This window comes from Pseudorasbora parva, chromosome 4 (genome assembly GCF_024679245.1).
Source record: "Pseudorasbora parva isolate DD20220531a chromosome 4, ASM2467924v1, whole genome shotgun sequence".
In the NCBI taxonomy this organism is placed as follows: domain Eukaryota; kingdom Metazoa; phylum Chordata; class Actinopteri; order Cypriniformes; family Gobionidae; genus Pseudorasbora; species Pseudorasbora parva.
The window spans coordinates 56,850,825-56,870,249 of NC_090175.1; the positions used below are offsets into that span (position 1 = coordinate 56,850,825).

General features: G+C 38.3%; 1 protein-coding gene across 3 annotated transcripts in view; it reads left to right on the plus strand.

Moving 5' to 3' along the window:
* The window catches only part of zgc:152904 (uncharacterized protein LOC767777 homolog), a 376,010-nt gene extending 357,451 nt beyond the window's left edge, over window positions 1-18,559 (plus strand). For 2 of the 3 annotated variants that reach the window (XM_067442286.1, XM_067442288.1), the window contains exons 15-17: window positions 6,287-6,461; window positions 13,304-13,511; window positions 15,938-18,559. In XM_067442286.1, the coding sequence (XP_067298387.1) occupies window positions 6,287-6,461; window positions 13,304-13,511; window positions 15,938-16,052 (498 nt within the window). In that variant the 3' untranslated portion in view covers window positions 16,053-18,559. The remainder of the gene's footprint in view (window positions 1-6,286; window positions 6,462-13,303; window positions 13,512-15,937) is intronic. The other variant, XM_067442287.1, reaches the window with a different exon arrangement.
* The last annotated feature ends 866 nt before the right edge of the window (window positions 18,560-19,425 follow it).

Consider the following 19,425-nt stretch of genomic DNA (forward strand, 5'->3'; position numbering starts at 1 on the left):
CAAGGTTCCTGCTAAAATTTGCATTGCTGGGTCTATATATCACATAATTGAGGTCGCCTCAACCCGCGGACATGGAAAACAACCCGAGGGAAAACCGCAGACCTGGCAACTCAGTGCAGTTGAGCTCTGTTGACATTTGAACACTAATGTTATGCGTCGCTCCGCTGCTCTGATTGGTTGTCGGTCTGTCCAATCGAGATCTTTCCTGGTTGGATTGAAACACGCCCCATAATCACAGCCCAATGGAGCAGCAGACTCATATTGTCACTGTCAATGTAACTTCAGAGGTGGACAGTAGCTCAGCTCATTTACTTGAGTCCTGTACCTAAGTTCACTTTGTGAGTATCTGTGCTTTACTGGAGTATTATATTTTCTGTAAACTTCTGACTTTAACTTCACTCCATCTGAAAGACAAATATCGTCCTCTTTACTCCACTACATTTCTATCAAGGTCCTCGAAGTGGAAAGTCGTTTCTGTCGCAGCTTTGAAAGTCAGTGATGATTTTTTTCTTCTTTAAAAGGTGTTTGGGTTTTTGCAGAAAGCCTTTCAGGAATCACTCTTGTAGAGTCTCGTGAAGTTCAATGATTTCACAGCATTTATTAAACACTGATTTGTAGTTTAGAGCAAAATGGAAGAAGACGGATGTCCAAATGCTCATTTTGTGGAGTATTCACATAAACAAAGTTGATTCTGTCTTCAGTGAAGGTGAACAGTGTGAGAATATCAGATGTGTATCAGTGTATTGGATCCGTGCATTCGGCCTTAAAGTGACAGCAGCTTTGTAACTTTTCTACAAGTATTTAAATGAGTTTAAGTTAGTCGTATGCTAGTGTGTCAGATGGAGCGTCACTGACTGGCTTAAACCATGATGGCATAATGTGCATTTATACAACAATAATACAATAATGCGGCGGAAAAAAAAAAGAAATTTAATTTTGTTACTTAAGTACTTTTGAAAACAAATACTTCTGTACTTTTACTTAAAGGTGCACTATGCAACTTTCCGTCCACTAGAGGGCGCCTATTCTAAACAAAGGCGTAGTTTGATGATGCCAAGTGTGAGCACAGTATCTTGGGACATGTGGTCTTCACCTCACATGTTGATGGATGCGGTTATTAACGTTACTGTAGTGAAGCAGAGCAGGAGCGAGTGTTGAGGAGCTGAGCACGGCTGCTGGAGCGATTGGTTATTAACGTTACTGTAGTGAAGCAGAGCAGGAGCGAGTGTTGAGGAGCTGAGCACGGCCGCTGGAGCGATTGGTTATTAACGTTACTGTAGTGAAGCAGAGCAGGACCGAGTGTTGTGGAGCTGAGCACGGCCGCTGGAGCGATTGGTTATTAACGTTACTGTAGTGAAGCAGAGCAGGACCGAGTGTTGAGGAGCTGAGCACGGCTGCTGGAGCGATTGGTTATTAACGTTACTGTAGTGAAGCAGAGCAGGAGCGAGTGTTGTGGAGCTGAGCACGGCCGCTGGAGCGATTGGTTATTAACGTTACTGTAGTGAAGCAGAGCAGGACCGAGTGTTGAGGAGCTGAGCACGGCTGCTGGAGCGATTGGTTATTAACGTTACTGTAGTGAAGCAGAGCAGGACCGAGTGTTGAGGAGCTGAGCACGGCCGCTGGAGCGATTGTTACACATACACACGGCTCGCGAGTACTAGGACTTTTATTATGACGGGACGGGACACAGTTGCCGGGAGCTCACAATTCCGCTCTTCCGGTCATGAGTATAAGGTAAAGCAGCTCTGTTTATCATATTAGATACATTTAAGTGTGTTTTTAAAATGATGTTATGACGTTACTCTGTGCGTTCGCTCGGCGCTGCTGTGACATGTTCACACTGCTAAGAGTAAAGCGCTTCTGCAGAATAAACCCGAGGGTAGCGCAGATATGACGCGATTGACAGGCGACTCGCTCAAACGCTATGCTGACACGTCCCGGTCATTGGTTAAAATAGCAATTTTCTCACAATTTACAAATAGTTGGAAACATTTGGGATATTGTAGGCACTCAACTGAACAAAAAATATAGCACTGGCCTAGTGGTTTTTGGATATTTTACTGCAAAAATACTACATAGTGCACCTTTAAGTAAAAATCTGTTTTTATAACTTTCACTTGTAACGGAGTAATATTTGACCAGCAATACTTTTACTTTTACTCAAGTAATGAAGTTGTGTACTTTGTCCACCTCTGCTCAACTTTAATCTCAGCTGATTTCATAAGCCGCCTCGAGCCGTGTAGGTTGTTGGATCGGTAATGTTCTCAGGGAAAAATCCTGCTTTTTCCTCAGGTCAGCATCTGAGCGTGCTCACGCTGTGGCCTCATTTGCTTAAAGAATCCGGATGCGTGAGAGAGTGTGGAGAGACGCTTTGAAGTACTCCCTTTCCCATAAAGAAACTGCGGGAGGTGATTCGCCATGAGTTTCCTCTCCGTCACGGCTATAAGGAACAAAAAGAGCCAACCTGAGCTCAATACACACAATTACACCTACACTTTGTCCTGGTTTCTTGACTCAAAGATGTGAAGCCTACTCTAGGAGCGTTCAGATTGAGACGTTACTTAAAGGGTTAGTTCACCCAAAAATGAGATGTCTGTCATTAACTCCTCTCCCTAATGTCGCTCCACACCCGTAAGACCTCCGTTCATCTTCACACACAGTTTAAGATATTTTATATTTAGTCCGAGAGCGTATGCAAGTGTATGCACACTATACTGTCCATGTCCAGAAAGGGAATAAAAACATCATCACAGTAGTCCATATGAGACATCAGTGGGTTAATTAGAGTCTCTTGAAGCATCCAAAATACATTTGGGTCCAAAAATAACAAAAACTACGACTTTATTCAGCATTGGCTTCTCTTCCGGGTTTGTGTTCAATCCTCAAATAAAGATTCAAACGGTAATGAATCAGTGATTCGATCAATTCCAAATCATTGATCGATTCACTGATTCATAACCGTTCAAATCTTTATTTGAGGTTGATATCTCAAAAAATCATCTCTCAGCTTGATTTTGTTTGGGCGCAGTGCCAACTTTTCCCCATTAGATGCCAGCAAAACTCCACTGGTCCACAACGTTTGGATTTGAGTTTTTCTCTCTTATATTACAAGCACACACATGCACACCTACACACATTTTTTTATTACACACTTATTACACGGCTCTGTGAAATACTTGATTCTGATTGGTCAATCGCGCATTCCAGCGGTGTGTTATTCCCAGATAACACACACCGCTCATCCGGGTACTGCGAGTTATCTCGACCGGTTCTACTTCTGTGCTTAACGCTGGCGCCATCTTGTGGCTTAAACAGCCGTGGCTACAGTGGAAGACTTCAAGGCGGGTTTCCTTTATAAAGTTTTAAATATGGATATTTTTCTGACACAAACGCATCGATTGGAATCAGAAGGCTCTATTAACCCATCGGAGTCGTGTGGAGCACGTTATTTGACGGACAGCTGCATTTAATGGACTTCAGAAACAGCTCCAACTACTGCTGGGATTAACGTTAGCCTGGACTTTTTAAATATAACTCTGATTGTATTTGTCTGACAGAAGAATGTCATAAACACCTATAATGACCTGAGGGTGAGTAAATCAGAGGCTTGGTTTCATTTTTGGCTGAACTCACCCTTTCAGCATTCATTCTCAACATTTAGCAGCAATAGATAAAGGCTTAAAGCAGTCTGGAACTGTTTTTCTTCCCTGAAGCTTTGCGTAAGAGCTAATAAAATATTTAATCTCAAGACAATATTTAGTGTCTAATTTATTTGAGACTAGTAGGCGTGTAATAAGCGGGATAATGTCCACCCAGCCGGTTGTTATCGCAGAATAAACCCCTTCAGAGTGACGCTCCGCTTCGCCTCGGGGTCCTGATCGCTCTGAAGGGGTTTATTCTGCGATAACAACCGGCTGGGTGGACATTAGCCCTTACATACACTCCACACTCTGACACCCATATCAACACACACAAACAGTTATAGCTGCATAATTTATCAAATTGGCTTTATAATATGCATAAACAAAAATCAGGAATAAAGTAAGTATTTGCTTTATACGCCAAACCTGAAAAAATGTAGTAAAAAATCATAAAAATTAAGATTTTGAAGCCTTGCCAGCAGAATAAAAGCCTTTTAACAAAGATTTCATCTTTTTATAGTTAAATGGCAACGGGATTAAAAAATATGGTTTTCAATGTGGACGTTTTGTCCTAAAGTGTGAGTATTTTGTGCACCTAGTGCAAAATTAATTTTTCAAAGGAATTGAGGGTGAAATAGTACAATTCAAATAAAAACACACCTGTGGCAAATGTTATGCAGTTAGCATTACCACAGGCATAGTTATCAAAAAAAAACTAAACTAAAAAGGACAAAAATGTCCATAAGGAAGGGTTAAAAATGCTGGGTTAAAAACAACCCAGGTTGGGTTGAAAATGGATAATCCTAGAAATTGGGTTGTTTGAACCCAGTGAATGGACCCATTTAAACAACCCAATTTCTGGGTTTGTCCATTTTCAACCCAACCTGGGTTGTTTTTAACCCAGCATTTTTAGAGTGTAACATTCAAGCCGGAAAGCCTAACACACATCCAGAGTTTGAAGAATGAGCTTTCTTACTGGGAAAGACTCATCAGTGCACGTTATTCTACAGCAAGAGTAAACTTGCTTGACTTTGTTTTTTCATCTGGAAAGCCCTTTTTCATGATCCAGTCATTCCCGATTAATAACATCACGTCTCGCCCTTCACATGTGCCACATTATGGAAGTTGCATTCAAGGTTGACTTTAAAAGACACACAAAAGAGAAATTACGGGAGTCTATTATCTCCCTCAGCCAATGAGAGTGTGCTTCCATCAGGCACTGGTGTTTGTGTGAGATTGAAGATCTCCAAAGCGTTATGGGAAGTGAAATCTCTTTAAAGTGTGTTGCTAAAGACCTGCGAGGGAAAAGCAGATCGGAGCGTCTGATTGTGGATTCCCGAACTGAAGAAGATCAAATATTTCCAGGCAATAACCGTGATATTAGATCACAGAGACGCTGAGGAAGTGTTTCAGGAACGGGCCAGGATGAAACGGGATGGAGATGAGCTCAATTTTCTGCCTTTATTTCTTCTTTAGATCTTTGTTTTGGTTCATTTTTGTCCCCTTTTTTATTGTGTTTTTGCTGCGGTCCATCAGGCGAAGTTAATCCTGACATTATTTACTCGTCGCTTCAGACCCGTGTGGCTTTCTGTCTTCTGTGGGAAACATCTGAAGATCCAAAAATGAGCTAAAACACCAGAAAAGTTTCACAATTTAGTTCCAAAAGTTCCACATTTAATCTTTCACAAATTATAAATAAATTATTTTTAAAAAATCATATTTTTTTATATATGAAATAAATATTAGCTGAAATACAATAAAGTATGCTTATTTTATATCAGCTAGTTGCCAACATTTCTCATTTATGTTTAGTTTAAATTAAGGTCTAAATAGCGCAAACTGATTTAACAAAAAGTAAAATTAATAAAAATGATATACAGACAATTAGACAGGCCTACTCTAAAACAATTATAAAAATAACAAAAACGCTAAAACAAAGTTTGTGATATGTTAAATACATTTAATGTAATATAGATAAGATTAAAAATAATAATAAATAAATAAATTTATTTTTTATAAAACTACTATAAAATAATTCTTTAATATAAAAAAATGTTTTTGCCGTTTTTATTTATTTATTATTATTTTTAATCTTTAAATAAATTATAATATTAACAAAAACTTTTCAACTTTTCAAGAAAATTCCATTTAACTGAATAATAATTCGTATGTATTTAAATTGAATAGTGCAATAATTCTTACATACTTGATTCATGATTCCGATCGCGTCAAACTGCTGAAATCATGTGACATTGGCGATCCAAATCATGAATCGATTCACTGATTCATAACTGTTTGAATCTTTATTTGAGGATTGAACACAAACCCGTAAGAGAAGACAATGCTGAATAAAGTCGTAGTTTTTTTTAGTCGTTATTTTTGGACCCAAAATGTATTTTGGGAGTCATGGATGAGTTTTGCACGGTGCACCCAGAATGCATTGTTAGTATGTGTGTTAACTTGCAATTACAGATCGAATTTGCTATTAATACCTTGTCCAACAATCGATGAACCAACTTCTTTTCACGGGTTAAGCCAGCTTTTTTGCATTTAATTGTCCAGTTAACTAAAACAGAATCATTAGCCTACATTTTAGTATTTTGGAGTGTGATTTTTTTACAGTGGGACTGAATGTGTGTGTGCAGGATAAAGAGGAGCAGTGGATGACGAAGCTGGTTCCTGGGATGAATGATTTTGCGCTGCTGCAGCCGCTCCAGTGGAACACGCGCTACAACGTGGAGATCACGGCACGAAACGTCAAAGGCCTTTCGGAGCCCACTTTCTTCCAGTTCCTCATGCCGCAGAAGCCCGACATCACAGGTACGCTTGGGCACGATCCGTTTCACGCGTGCGCACTATTTATTTATTTATTTTTTTTACCTTTCTTTCTCTCTCTCTCAAACACACACACGTTTGTTTTTGTGAAATGTGGGGACATTCCATAGGCGTAATGGTTTTTATACTGTACAGGCCATATTTTCTATCCCCTTACACTGCCCCTAAACCTACCGATCTCACACACACACACATGCGTGCACACACACACACTCACACACACACACATGTTGGTCTATGTGGTTTACAGGGACTCTCCATAGGCGTAATGGTTTTTATACTGTACAAACCGTATTTTCTATCCCCTTACACTGCCCCTGCCCCTAAACCTACCCATCACACACACTCTCACACACACACACACACACACACACACACACACACACACACACACACACACACACACACACACACACACACACTCACACTCACACACACACACACACACACACACACTGCCCCTAAACCTACCCATTTCTAAAAAAAACTCCTCCTGTGTGATTTATAAGCCTTTTGTAAAGTGGGGCCATGGGTAATGTCCTCATATTTCACCCTCTCCTGTAATACCTGTGTCATACCCATGGCATTATACACATGTGTCCTCATATGTCACAAAAACATGCCCACACACACACACACACACACTCTCTCTCTCTTTCTCTCCCTCACAAACACTCTCTCTCTCTCTCTCTCTCTCTCTCTCTCTCTCTCTCTCTCTCTCTCTCTCTGTCTCTCTCTCTCTCTCTCTCCCTCACAAACACACACACTCTCTCTCTCTCTCTCTCTCTGTCTCTCTCTCTCTCTCTCTCCCTCACAAACACACACACACACTCTCTCTCTCTCTCTTTCTTTTCTCTTTCTCATTTCTTAAAGTCTCGCGGTACAAATATGCACATATACGTGGAACAGATCGTGCAGGGTCGTAAATCCTCGCAAAACAGAATTATCATTTGCGTTTTCTAAAGAGTCTACTATGCATGCGTGGAACGGATCGTGTACCGACAAACTCGTGTCAAACGATTAATACATTCGCTCTTATCTTCAAGACTCCGGCTGCGTCCCACTGGACCAAGAGCACTAAACAGGCTCTGCCGTAAACACTACATAGGGAGCGACCTTCTGATATGAAGCTTCACAAACAGTGCAGTTATAGGATTTATCACACTGTAAAAAAAATAATAAACTTCTAAAATTGCAAATCTAAATTTTCCTGTTGCCCAAACTGAATTTCTGTGAATTAAATTGCATCAGTTCACAGAAATGCAGTTTGGCCAACTGAAAACTCAAAATATTATTGTATCTGAACCACATAAATAATGTGATAAATCATGAAAATGGCACTATTTGGCATGTTTCACTGCGTCATCACAAATAAAACACACAATTACACAATATACTCACAAAATCTTTTAATAATATTTGAATAAAGGTTGTCGATTCTCAAAAATGTTCATCGTACTAACTCAGATTCTTGATTAGAGTGTTGTACAGAAAGCACGAATGTCTCATGTTTATGATTTATGGGGAATATAAAAGTGTAATCGTGTTTATATAGTAGTTTAGAGTGTAAGAACGAGCAAACATGTTTTATAAAGGTCATGTTAAAAACTTCTGAAATCTCGGACATCAGGAGGTTTCTCATCCGTATTTCTGGCCCGGCGCTGATATTTGGGGCTGTTGGTCAGATGAGATCAGAGACGTTAAGGTGAAGTCAGGCCGGTTTAGGAGCGCCGGCTCTCAGGTGGAGCGAGATGAGACGCCTCCAGCCGATCTGAGTCCGAGAGCGGATCGCGGAAAACATCAAATGATCCGGTTTGATCCGCTGATGCCGTTTGAAGAGGAAGAGACAGCCGGCAGCTGGACATGAGGAACCGCGCTTTACTCTCTCACACACACACTCTCTCACACACACACTCTCTCACACACACACTCTCTCACACACACACACACACACACACACACACACACACACACACACACACCATATTGAGTAATAAAGATTCTTCAGCTGTACTGTTGAGTTTGATCATCCTACAGACAGCATCCTCTGCACTCTCAGAAAAAAAGGTACAGTTCTGTCACTAGGGCGGTACCCTAAGGTACAAAAGTGAAAAGGTACCAACCCCTAAAAGGTTCATATCAGTACTTTAAGAGTGTGTGTTAGTCCCTTAAAGATACATATCAGTACTTTAAGAGTGTGTGTTAGTACCTTAAAGATACATATCAGTACTTTAAGAGTGTGTGTTAGTCCCTTAAAGATACATATCAGTACTTTAAGAGTGTGTGTTAGTACCTTAAAGGTACATATCAGTACTTTAAGAGTGTGTGTTAGTACCTTAAAGGTACATATCAGTACTTTAAGAGTGTGTGTTAGTACCTTAAAGATACATATCAGTACTTTAAGAGTGTGTGTTAGTACCTTAAAGATACATATCAGTACTTTAAGAGTGTGTGTTAGTACCTTAAAGGTACATATCAGTACTTTAAGAGTGTGTGTTAGTACCTTAAAGGTACATATCAGTACTTTAAGAGTGTGTGTTAGTACCTTAAAGATACATATCAGTACTCTAAGAGTGTGTGTTAGTACCTTAAAGGTACATATCAGTACTTTAAGTGTGTGTATTAGTACCTTAAAGGTACATATCAGTACTTTAAGAGTGTGTGTTAGTACCTTAAAGGTACATATCAGTACTTTAAGAGTGTGTGTTAGTACCTTAAAGATACATATCAGTAATTTAAGTGTGTGTATTAGTACCTTAAAGGTACATATCAGTACTTTAAGAGTGTGTGTTAGTACCTTAAAGGTACATATCAGTACTCTAAGAGTGTGTGTTAGTACCTTAAAGATACATATCAGTACTTTAAGAGTGTGTGTTAGTACCTTAAAGGTACATATCAGTACTTTAAGTGTGTGTATTAGTACCTTAAAGGTACATATCAGTATTTTAAGAGTGTGTTTTAATACCTTAAAGGTACATATCAGTACTTTAAGAGTGTGTGTTAGTACCTTAAAGGTACATATCAGTACTTTAAGAGTGTGTGTTAGTACCTTAAAGATACATATCAGTACTTTAAGAGTGTGTGTTAGTACCTTAAAGATACATATCAGTACTTTAAGAGTGTGTGTTAGTACCTTAAAGGTACATATCAGTACTTTAAGTGTGTGTATTAGTACCTTAAAGGTACATATCAGTATTTTAAGAGTGTGTGTTAATACCTTAAAGGTACATATCAGTACTTTAAGAGTGTGTGTTAGTACCTTAAAGATACATATCAGTACTTTAAGAGTGTGTGTTAGTACCTTAAAGGTACATATCAGTACTTTAAGTGTGTGTATTAGTACCTTAAAGGTACAAATCAGTACTTTAAGAGTGTGTGTTAGTACCTTAAAGGTACATATCAGTACTCTAAGAGTGTGTATTAGTACCTTAAAGATACATATCAGTACTTTAAGAGTGTGTGTTAGTACCTTAAAGGTACATATCAGTACTTTAAGTGTGTGTATTAGTACCTTAAAGGTACATATCAGTATTTTAAGAGTGTGTGTTAGTACCTTAAAGATACATATCAGTACTCTAAGAGTGTGTGTTAGTACCTTAAAGGTACATATCAGTACTTTAAGAGTGTGTTTTAGTACCTTAAAGGTTCATATCAGTACTTTAAGAGTGTGTGTTAGTACCTTAAAGGTTCATATCAGTACTTTAAGAGTGTGTTAGTACCTTAAAGGTACATATCAGTACTTTAAGAGTGTGTGTTAGTACCTTAAAGGTTCATATCAGTACTTTAAGAGTGTGTGTCAGTACCTTAAAGATACATATCAGTACTTTAAGAGTGTGTGTTAGTACCTTAAAGGTACATATCAGTACTTTAAGAGTGTGTGTTAGTGCCTTAAAGGTACAGTACTTTAAGAGTGTGTGTTAGTACCTTAAAGGTACATATCAGTACTTTAAGAGTGTGTGTTAGTGCCTTAAAGGTACATATCAGTACTTTAAGAGTGTGTGTTAGTGCCTTAAAGGTACATATCAGTACTTTAAGAGTGTGTGTTAGTGCCTTAAAGGTACATATCAGTACTTTAAGAGTGTGTGTTAGTGCCTTAAAGGTACATATCAGTACTTTAAGAGTGTGTGTTAATACCTTAAAGGTACATATCAGTACTTTAAGAGTGTGTGTTAGTACCTTAAAGGTTCATATCAGTACTTTAAGAGTGTGTATTAGTACCTTAAAGGTACATATCAGTACTTTAAGAGTGTGTGTTAGTACCTTAAAGGTACATATCAGTACTTTAAGAGTGTGTATTAGTACCTTAAAGGTACATATCAGTACTTTAAGAGTGTGTATTAGTACCTTAAAGGTACATATCAGTACTTTAAGAGTGTGTGTTAGTACCTTAAAGGTACATATCAGTACTTTAAGAGTGTGTATTAGTACCTTAAAGGTACATATCAGTACTTTAAGAGTGTGTATTAGTACCTTAAAGGTACATATCAGTACTTTAAGAGTGTGTATTAGTACCTTAAAGGTACATATTAGTGCCTTTTCGGTGTTGTACCTTAGGGTACCGCCCCAGTGACAGCAATGTACCTTTTTTTCTGAGAGTATGGGTTCGGGCAAATATTTCCGAGCCTGAGCCCGGCGCACGGCAAATACGCACAATCTTTACTGTATTTAATTGATGTAAGTGTGAACTCGTGAATAAAGCCATGTAAACGCGGTTCACTTGCGTTGTCAGTTTACTGGTTTGCATGTAAAAGAGGAAATCTTGTTATTTCAATGAGCTGATTTTTTTGAGTTATCAGCTCACTGGTGTGCATGTAAATGAACCAATTTGCTTTAGGAGTCGTGGACACATTACCAGGCCTTGAGCCGCTCAGGTGCTGTTTACGCCGCGGGTCAGTCCGCTGTAATGTGAAGATCCGTCAGCCTGCTCCGCTTCTGTGTGTTTCTAACATGTTTCGAGCCGGTCTTTGATGCTTTCATCCATAACCCAGCAAAACATCTTGAAGATGGACTGCAGGATCATGTGCTCAAACTTCAGATCGATACAGAAACAGCCTCACATTTCTGATAAATACTTCCAAAGGGTTGTTTTCTGTTCAGCTACAGGAAGTGCAAGAGAAGAGTAAAGAATCGTGCAAAGGAGAGCGCTTAGTTGTGAAGGCCATCTTCATTATTCAACTAATTATCGAACCTATTAACCATCATGTTTCTTTCAGACTGACCTTACCGTCATTATATTTATAATAATGTAGCGATGCACTTCAGATGTGTGACTGTTTGCCAATAAAGCAACATTTGATCTCTTGCAAAAATACGAGAAATCGGCAGACATTAGTTGTTAATAAAGGGATAGTTCACCCCAAAATAAAAAGTTGAAGCGCTGTATAAAAAATAAATAAAAAAGTCTCCAATTGAAATTTTTCTAGTGAATGATCACATCTAAATTTTTCAGTTGGTCGAATTGAAATTCTGTGAATTAATGCAATTTATTACACGGCTCTGTGAAATACTTGATTCTGATTGGTCAATCGCGCATTCCAGCGGTATGTTATTCCCAGATAACACACACCGCTCATCCGGGTACTGCGAGTTATCTCGACCGGTTCTACTTCTGTGCTTAACGCTGGCGCCATCTTGTGGCTTAAACAGCCGTGGCTACAGTGGAAGACTTCAAGGCGGGTTTCCTTTATAAAGGTTTAAATATGGATATTTTTCTGACACAAACGCATCGATTGGAATCAGAAGGCTCTATTAACCCATCGGAGTCGTGTGGAGCACGTTATTTGACGGACAGCTGCATTTAATGGACTTCAGAAACAGCTCCAACTACTGCTGGGATTAACGTTAGCCTGGACTTTTTAAATATAACTCTGATTGTATTTGTCTGACAGAAGAATGTCATAAACACCTATAATGACCTGAGGGTGAGTAAATCAGAGGCTTGGTTTCATTTTTGGCTGAACTAACCCTTTCAGCATTCATTCTCAACATTTAGCAGCAATAGATAAAGGCTTAAAGCAGGTTGGAACTGTTTTTTTTTTGTGGAAGCTTTGCGTAAGAGCTAATAAAATATTTAATCTCAAGATAATATTTAGTGTGTAATTTATTTGAGACTAGTAGGCGTGTAATAAGCGGGATAATGTCCACCCAGCCGGTTGTTATCTCAGAATAAACCCCTTCAGAGTGACGCTCCGCTTCGCCTCGGGGTCCTGATCGCTCTGAAGGGGTTTATTCTGAGATAACAACCGGCTGGGTGGACATTAGGCCTTACTTAATTCACAGAAAATAAATTCGGCCAACTGAAAAATTGAGATGTGATCAGTCACTTTTTTTTACCCTTTTTTTACAGTGTGTTTATCTGCCGACCCCCAGTGTATTTAAACCCATGCAAATGCCTATCCTGTAAATGAGAGCGTAAAATCTTTTTTTTCCCATTTTTACCCCTTAGCAGATTTAGACTAAAATCAATTAAATGAACCTACGGCTGCGACTACATTAATCAAAATACGTTTGAAAACAGTCTAAAAGTCGTAGAGCTGACCAGTCATTTGCTCTCATGTTTAAATGTTGTCTAAGCATGTTTTTTTTGTTTTTTTTGTGCTTTCATAGACTTGTTACCCATTCACATAATTATATGACCTACACAGCAACGGTTGGAGTTAAAAATCTTAATTTGTGTTCTACTGAAGAAACAAACACACCTACATGTTGGATGCCCTGGGGGTCAGCAGATAAACATCACAGGCTCATTTTGGGTGACCTATACCTTTAAGAACATGGAGAGACTCATGAGAGTGTGTGTTGAGTGTGTGTTTGGTCTCCGGTCTCAGCAGATTCGCTGTTCAGCGGCCTGGGCCTCGGCGCTGTGGTGGGTCTCGGGGTGGCGGCTCTTCTTCTGCTGCTGGTTTTGGTGGACGTCGGATGCTTCTTCCTGCGCCAATGCGGCCTCCTAATGTGCATCAGCCGTAAGCTCTGCAGCAAGAAAACCACCACCAGCGGCAAGAGCAAAGAGCTGGAGGAGGGCAAAGCCGCATATCTGTGAGTCCCTCGCCGATCATTCGTTTTGTGAAATGCATGTTCAGAGCTCTTTTATAATCGTTTGACAGAGTGTGTGGAGTATATCCTCCATTCGGATGATTTCAGAGCGATTTGTTTGTTTTTTTGGGCTGATGTAGTTCACCCAAAAATGAATATTCTGTCATTAATTCCTCCTGTGGTTGGCCAGCCGTCAGACCTCCGCTCATCTTCACACACAGATGAAGATATTAGTGTTGAAATCCGATGGCTCAGAAAGGCCTTCATTGACACCAATGTCATTTCCTCTCTCAAGACCCATAAAGGCACTAAAGACGTCGTTACAAAGCCCATCTCACTACAGCGGCTCTACAATCATTGATGAAGAGGCCAGAATAGAGTTAGTGCGCAAAAAAACTAAATAATGACGTGTATAGCGATGGCTGATTTCAAAACTAAGCTTCGAACCGTTATGAGTCAGTGAATCAATTCATGATTCGAATCGCTAAAGTCACGTGATTTCCATAGACAGTAAAAGAAATGGACGGAGCGATCCCATCGCCTTCTACGGCGTTAAGTGATGTCAGTATAGGAGCACTCACTTCCTGATGGCGGAGCGAACTGCGCAGGCTCAGACTGAGCTTGAGGACGTAGATGTGACGTGAGCCTCCTGTCTGACAGCTGTAGGTCTTCTAGTAGTTGTGGAAAGTGAAATCTGAATCCCGTTGTTTAAATATTTTCTCCCGTTGCTTTTGGCTCACTATGGGCTTCTCCCCATTCTTCCCCCTTGACTTTATCAGACTTTATGTCTCCACGTCCCCCCGACTGCCTCATAGACAGTAGAAGATTGCCTGCGAGCGTCTCCTCAGGTCTATACGGTAATTTCTCAACTGTGCGACAGAGTCGCGTTGGTTATGACACAATAGTTAGCCTATTTTTACAAAAACAGCTTCTACGGGGCGATAGTGTAAGATACAAGGTAACGGAGCCTTTTATGCATTGTCGTGTTTCTTTAGAAATAAACAATGGACAAATGGAGTCTTTAAACATCTCAGATGTAAAGTTATTCACTGTCAAAGCGACTCAAAAATGAATGGGAGTCAATGGGATGCTAACAGCAGGTGATGGCTTGGTTAGCAATGGCCGCCCCTATGGGTGGAACGCTTTCCGAGCGCTAGATTACCCCCTTGGTGATTTCAGCAGTTTGGCGGTTTGACAAACAAATCCGAATCATGAATCGATTCACTGACTCATAACGGTTCAAAGCTTTGTTCTGAAATCGGCCATCACTATATAAGTCGTTATTTAGTGTTTTTTTGCGCACTAACTCTATTCTGGCCTCTTCATCAATGATTGTAGAGCCGCTGTAGTGAGATGGGCTTTGTAACGACGTCTTTAGTGCCTTTATGGGTCTTGAGAGAGGAAATGACATTGGTGTCAATGAAGGCCTTTCTGAGCCATCGGATTTCAACACTAATATCTTCATCTGTGTGTGAAGATGAGCGGAGGTCTGACGGCTGGCCAACCACAGGAGGAATTAATCACACAATTTTACATTTCAGGCTGAACTAACCCTTTAACCAGCAAACTTCCAGTGATATTGTTCCTCTGTGTTGTTATTGCTGTATTATATTTAGAAGGATCTTTACTTCTACATCTTTATTGTTATAAAGTTATAATATTTGCTTTAACTATTAATCTATGAACTAGAGCTATATTTAGTTCTTTCTGGTTTGGGGTTGTTTGCTATAATTAATTTCTCAGGTTTTGTAATTATTATTATGTGCTTTTGTCATTTTTATTTGTTTATTTAATATTTTTTAAAATATATTATTTCAGATTTACTTTTTATTAATTTTAGTAGTTAAACTTGTTTAATTTCACTTAGTTGCTAAGGCAACATTTTTAATTTTTTAACTCAACATTTTCAATATTGTATTTTAATTGAATACAAATGTAATAAATTATTTGAATTAGCTTTGTTTTCATTTTAATTTGAATTATTTTTGATATTTTATTATGTGCTTTTGACATTTTTATTAGTTTGGGGTTTGGGGAGTGTGTGTGTGTGTGGGGGGGGGGGGGCATGTTTTTGTGACATATGAGGACACAAATGTGTATAATGCCATGGGTATGACACAGGTATTACAGGAGAGGGTGAAATATGAGGACATTACCCATGGCCCCACTTTACAAAAGGCTTATAAATCACACAGGAGGAGTTTTTATGAGAAAGTAAAAATGCAGAATTTTTCCTGTGATGGGTAGGTTTAGGGGCTGTGTGTGTGTGTGTGTGTGTGTGTGTGTGTGTGTGTGTGTGTGTGTGTGTGTGTGTGTGTGTGTGTGTGTGTGTGTGTGTGTGTGTGTGTGTGTGTGTGTGTGTGTGTGTGTGTGTGTGTGTGTGTTTGATTGAGAGAACGGCGACTAAACCTGCTCACTTCTGACCGCAGGAAACTCCCGCTGAAGGAGGAGAACGGTAAGGAGGTTCTGAAGCCAGATTTGATCGAGATCAAGGTCCACACGGACAACAGCCTGCACACAAAACAGGACGACAGCAAAGCGTAATGAGACGACCACAAACTGACCAAAACAGAGAAAATACCACAAAAGAGAAAAGAGAAGAGAAGAAAAAAGAAAAGAAAGAAATCTTCACTAATGTAAATATGTTCAAATATAAACAGAGTTTTTTTGTGATAAATCTACTGTCCTTTCTATTCACGATGGCTCCAGCACTTCTTCTCGGTTGACGTTTCCATCATCTCGGTGTTTCGGAGGAACTCAGAAAAATGAGCCCGTTGAATTCCCAGGACGACTTCTACTTTCCAGGCACGTCGAGTCCGATTTCTGCCCAGCGAGACGTCTATGGTGTCGTAAACACTGCCAAACATCAGGCTCCTCCTCAGTGGTTCTGACTTGTTTTCCAGCACAAATATCTAGACATTCTTTAATCGAGACACATTCACTGGAGAAGCAAAATGACTGAAGATATTACGCCTTGATTACTGCAAAACTGATCAAAATTAATGTTTAAATAAATTTTAAGCATACATTTTAAGCATTAGTTAAAAAATGTATGCTTAAAACAGGAAACAATATCTAATATGTATATTAGGGATGCATGGTATTTCGGCCTCCATATCGGTATCGGCCGATATATGTTGATTTTTAATGATATCGCCATCAGCCCAATAAGAAAAATTGGCCGATATTTTAAAGCCATGATGGTTTTGAATTGCTTGAAATATAAGTGAAATAAAGAAATGAACTATAAAAGAATATGTTATATAAAATTTTTGATTTTGATTTATCGGCCAATATATCGGTCATCGGCTTTCAAATATAAAGAATTATTGGTTATCGTATCAGCCAAAATGTTCATATCAGTGCATCCCTATAAAAAAGGATCTCAAAATTATATAAAATCAAACATTATATAAAAATTTGGATTTAGATTTATCGTCCAATATATCGGTTATCGGCTTTCAAATATAAAGATTTATCGGTTATCGGCCCATAATGTTCATGTCAATGCATCGCTATAGAAAAGGATCTCAAAATTATTTTTAAAAAGTTATATATATTATAAATAAAAAATTATATAAAATTTTGGATTTAGATTTATCGTACAATATATCGGTTATCGCTTTCAAATATAAAGAATTATGTGGGGGGGTTTCTTGTGTTAAGCATAATTTCAGTTTTTGTACACTACCCCTGTATTTATAGCCCTGTCAATCAACTTTGAATCAAATGAACCAATTGATTCGCAAAATGATTCAGTGTTTTGAATCGCTGGACGCGACACACACTGGCGACCCCTGCTGGTCAGAACAGTGTCAATGCCACTAAAACACCTTTTACGGACCATTTGCAAGCATTTGATCTATTAAATAGAATTTAAAAATCCTCGATCACCATTATATATGAAGTGACTTTATAATATATGATATTTTATTAAATCGTAGTGCTTGTTTTGTTTGTTTGAAGGAGCAATTGGTTAATCAGGTTTTTAATCTTTATATAACCTTTATATCATTCAAATGTGTCTTTAAATGTCTACAAGTGAATAAAGTTGATTCGAGATCAGGTAAAAATCATACAGCGGCGAACCATTTAAAACACGGTCGCAACGAAGCCTGGTTTACTGAAATCACGAGCTTTGAATCACTGGTTCAAAACAAATGATTCATTGATTCACTGAGTCAAGGTTCCAAAGCTTCATGAAGTGTGTAACTAAATTAGTGAATAAAGACGTGCTTGCAAACGAAAGACTTAATGTCGTTATACAGTAAACGTATCTTGATTTAAGAATGTGTGATATTTGCACTTCAACAAAACACTGAGGAAGGAAGTGTTTCCGATTCTGGGCTAAATGTGTTCAAGGCTTCATCGTTTTTTAGCTCTTTCGATGTTTTCGTAGGACTTTTCCCAGTGGATTTCTCAACCTTTGGATTTATCCTATTTTCCCAGGCATGTCCTAGGCTCTCTTGAGACGGTGCGTCTCATAAATGTCAACATTCGCAGTCGTCATCGGTTTGTATTCCCCATCTCGCTTCTCTTCGTAGTAAAGTGACTCTGTAGCTTCGACTTCCTCGACTGCCATGATGCCAGATGAAATTCTCTTCTTATTTATGTTGATTAATGTGTGAGTGTATGTGCCAATGGCACACACACTCGGAAAGATGCGGATGTTTGATTGTACCTGCACTAAATGTGTGTGTCTGTGTGGCTCCAGCACTCAAGAGGGCGCTAGAGTTTCCATTGACTTTCTCAAAGTGACGTGTTGTTATTCAGGTTTAAATGGCTCGTCCATCATGACAGCGATTAATCGGGAAGAGGAAACTGACTCTGCCACCCCCTGGAGTCCAGTGTTATTATTTATATAGTATTTATTAATGTTTTGAATTCGCTTTTATTTTTATATTTTAATTTTAATTATTAGGTTATGTTTTAGCCAATTTTATTTTCAAATTATTTTATTTCAACATTGATACGCATTTAAAGATCTATATATATTATTTCACTTTAACGTGAAACTTTAACTTTTTAACTTTAACGCCATGTATTAATATTTTAAATGATCTTTTGTAAGGTTTTTTTTATAATTAAAATACGTGCTTTTGTCATTTTTTTGTTTTTTATATTTAGCATAATTTATTTTAAGCTTTATTTTTAGTCATTCTAGTTTAACTTATTTTATGTCACTGTATTTTTAAGTTTTGTTAAATACATTGGTTTTTATTTCAGTTTAAAAAATCATTCATGTTTAGTTTTTTATTTTACTTTTTTGCAATTTTATAATGTGCTTTTGTCTTTTCATTAGTTTTTTATATTTAGGGGAAAAATATTTAAGTTTTAGTACTTCAGCTTAAACTTATTCTATTTCACTGCTATTTTAAAAAAAAAATACATACAATATTTGTTTTATTTAAGTTCAACAAAATATATTCATAATCTGAATTTGTTTGTTTTTATTATCAGTTTCTATTTTAATTTAATTTTGTAATTTGTATTAGTTTTTTTATATTTTGCAATCTTTTTTAATTTAATTTAGGTTTTATTTTAGTAATTAAGTAATCATTTGTCAATGCAACCTCGCTATTTTTTGTTTTGTTTTTTATAAAAAAATCATAAAAAAATGTTTTATTTCAAATATCAGTTTACATAATTTTATTCGCAGGTATTTGAACTTTTATGCTGCGTTCACACCACACACGAATGACGCGATTCGCACGAGTGATCCAGTCAATGCAGACGCGAATAGGCATTCTGCGGCGCGATTCGCACAAATGAGGCGGCGCGAATAGTGCGATTCGAGCGAATGACGCGGCAAGGATCACGCAAATTGAGCGTTTTGAACGCGTGATTACCGCGAATCACGCTAAAGACGCGAATTGCTCAAGTTGAAAAATTTGAACTTTGGCGGATATTCGCACCG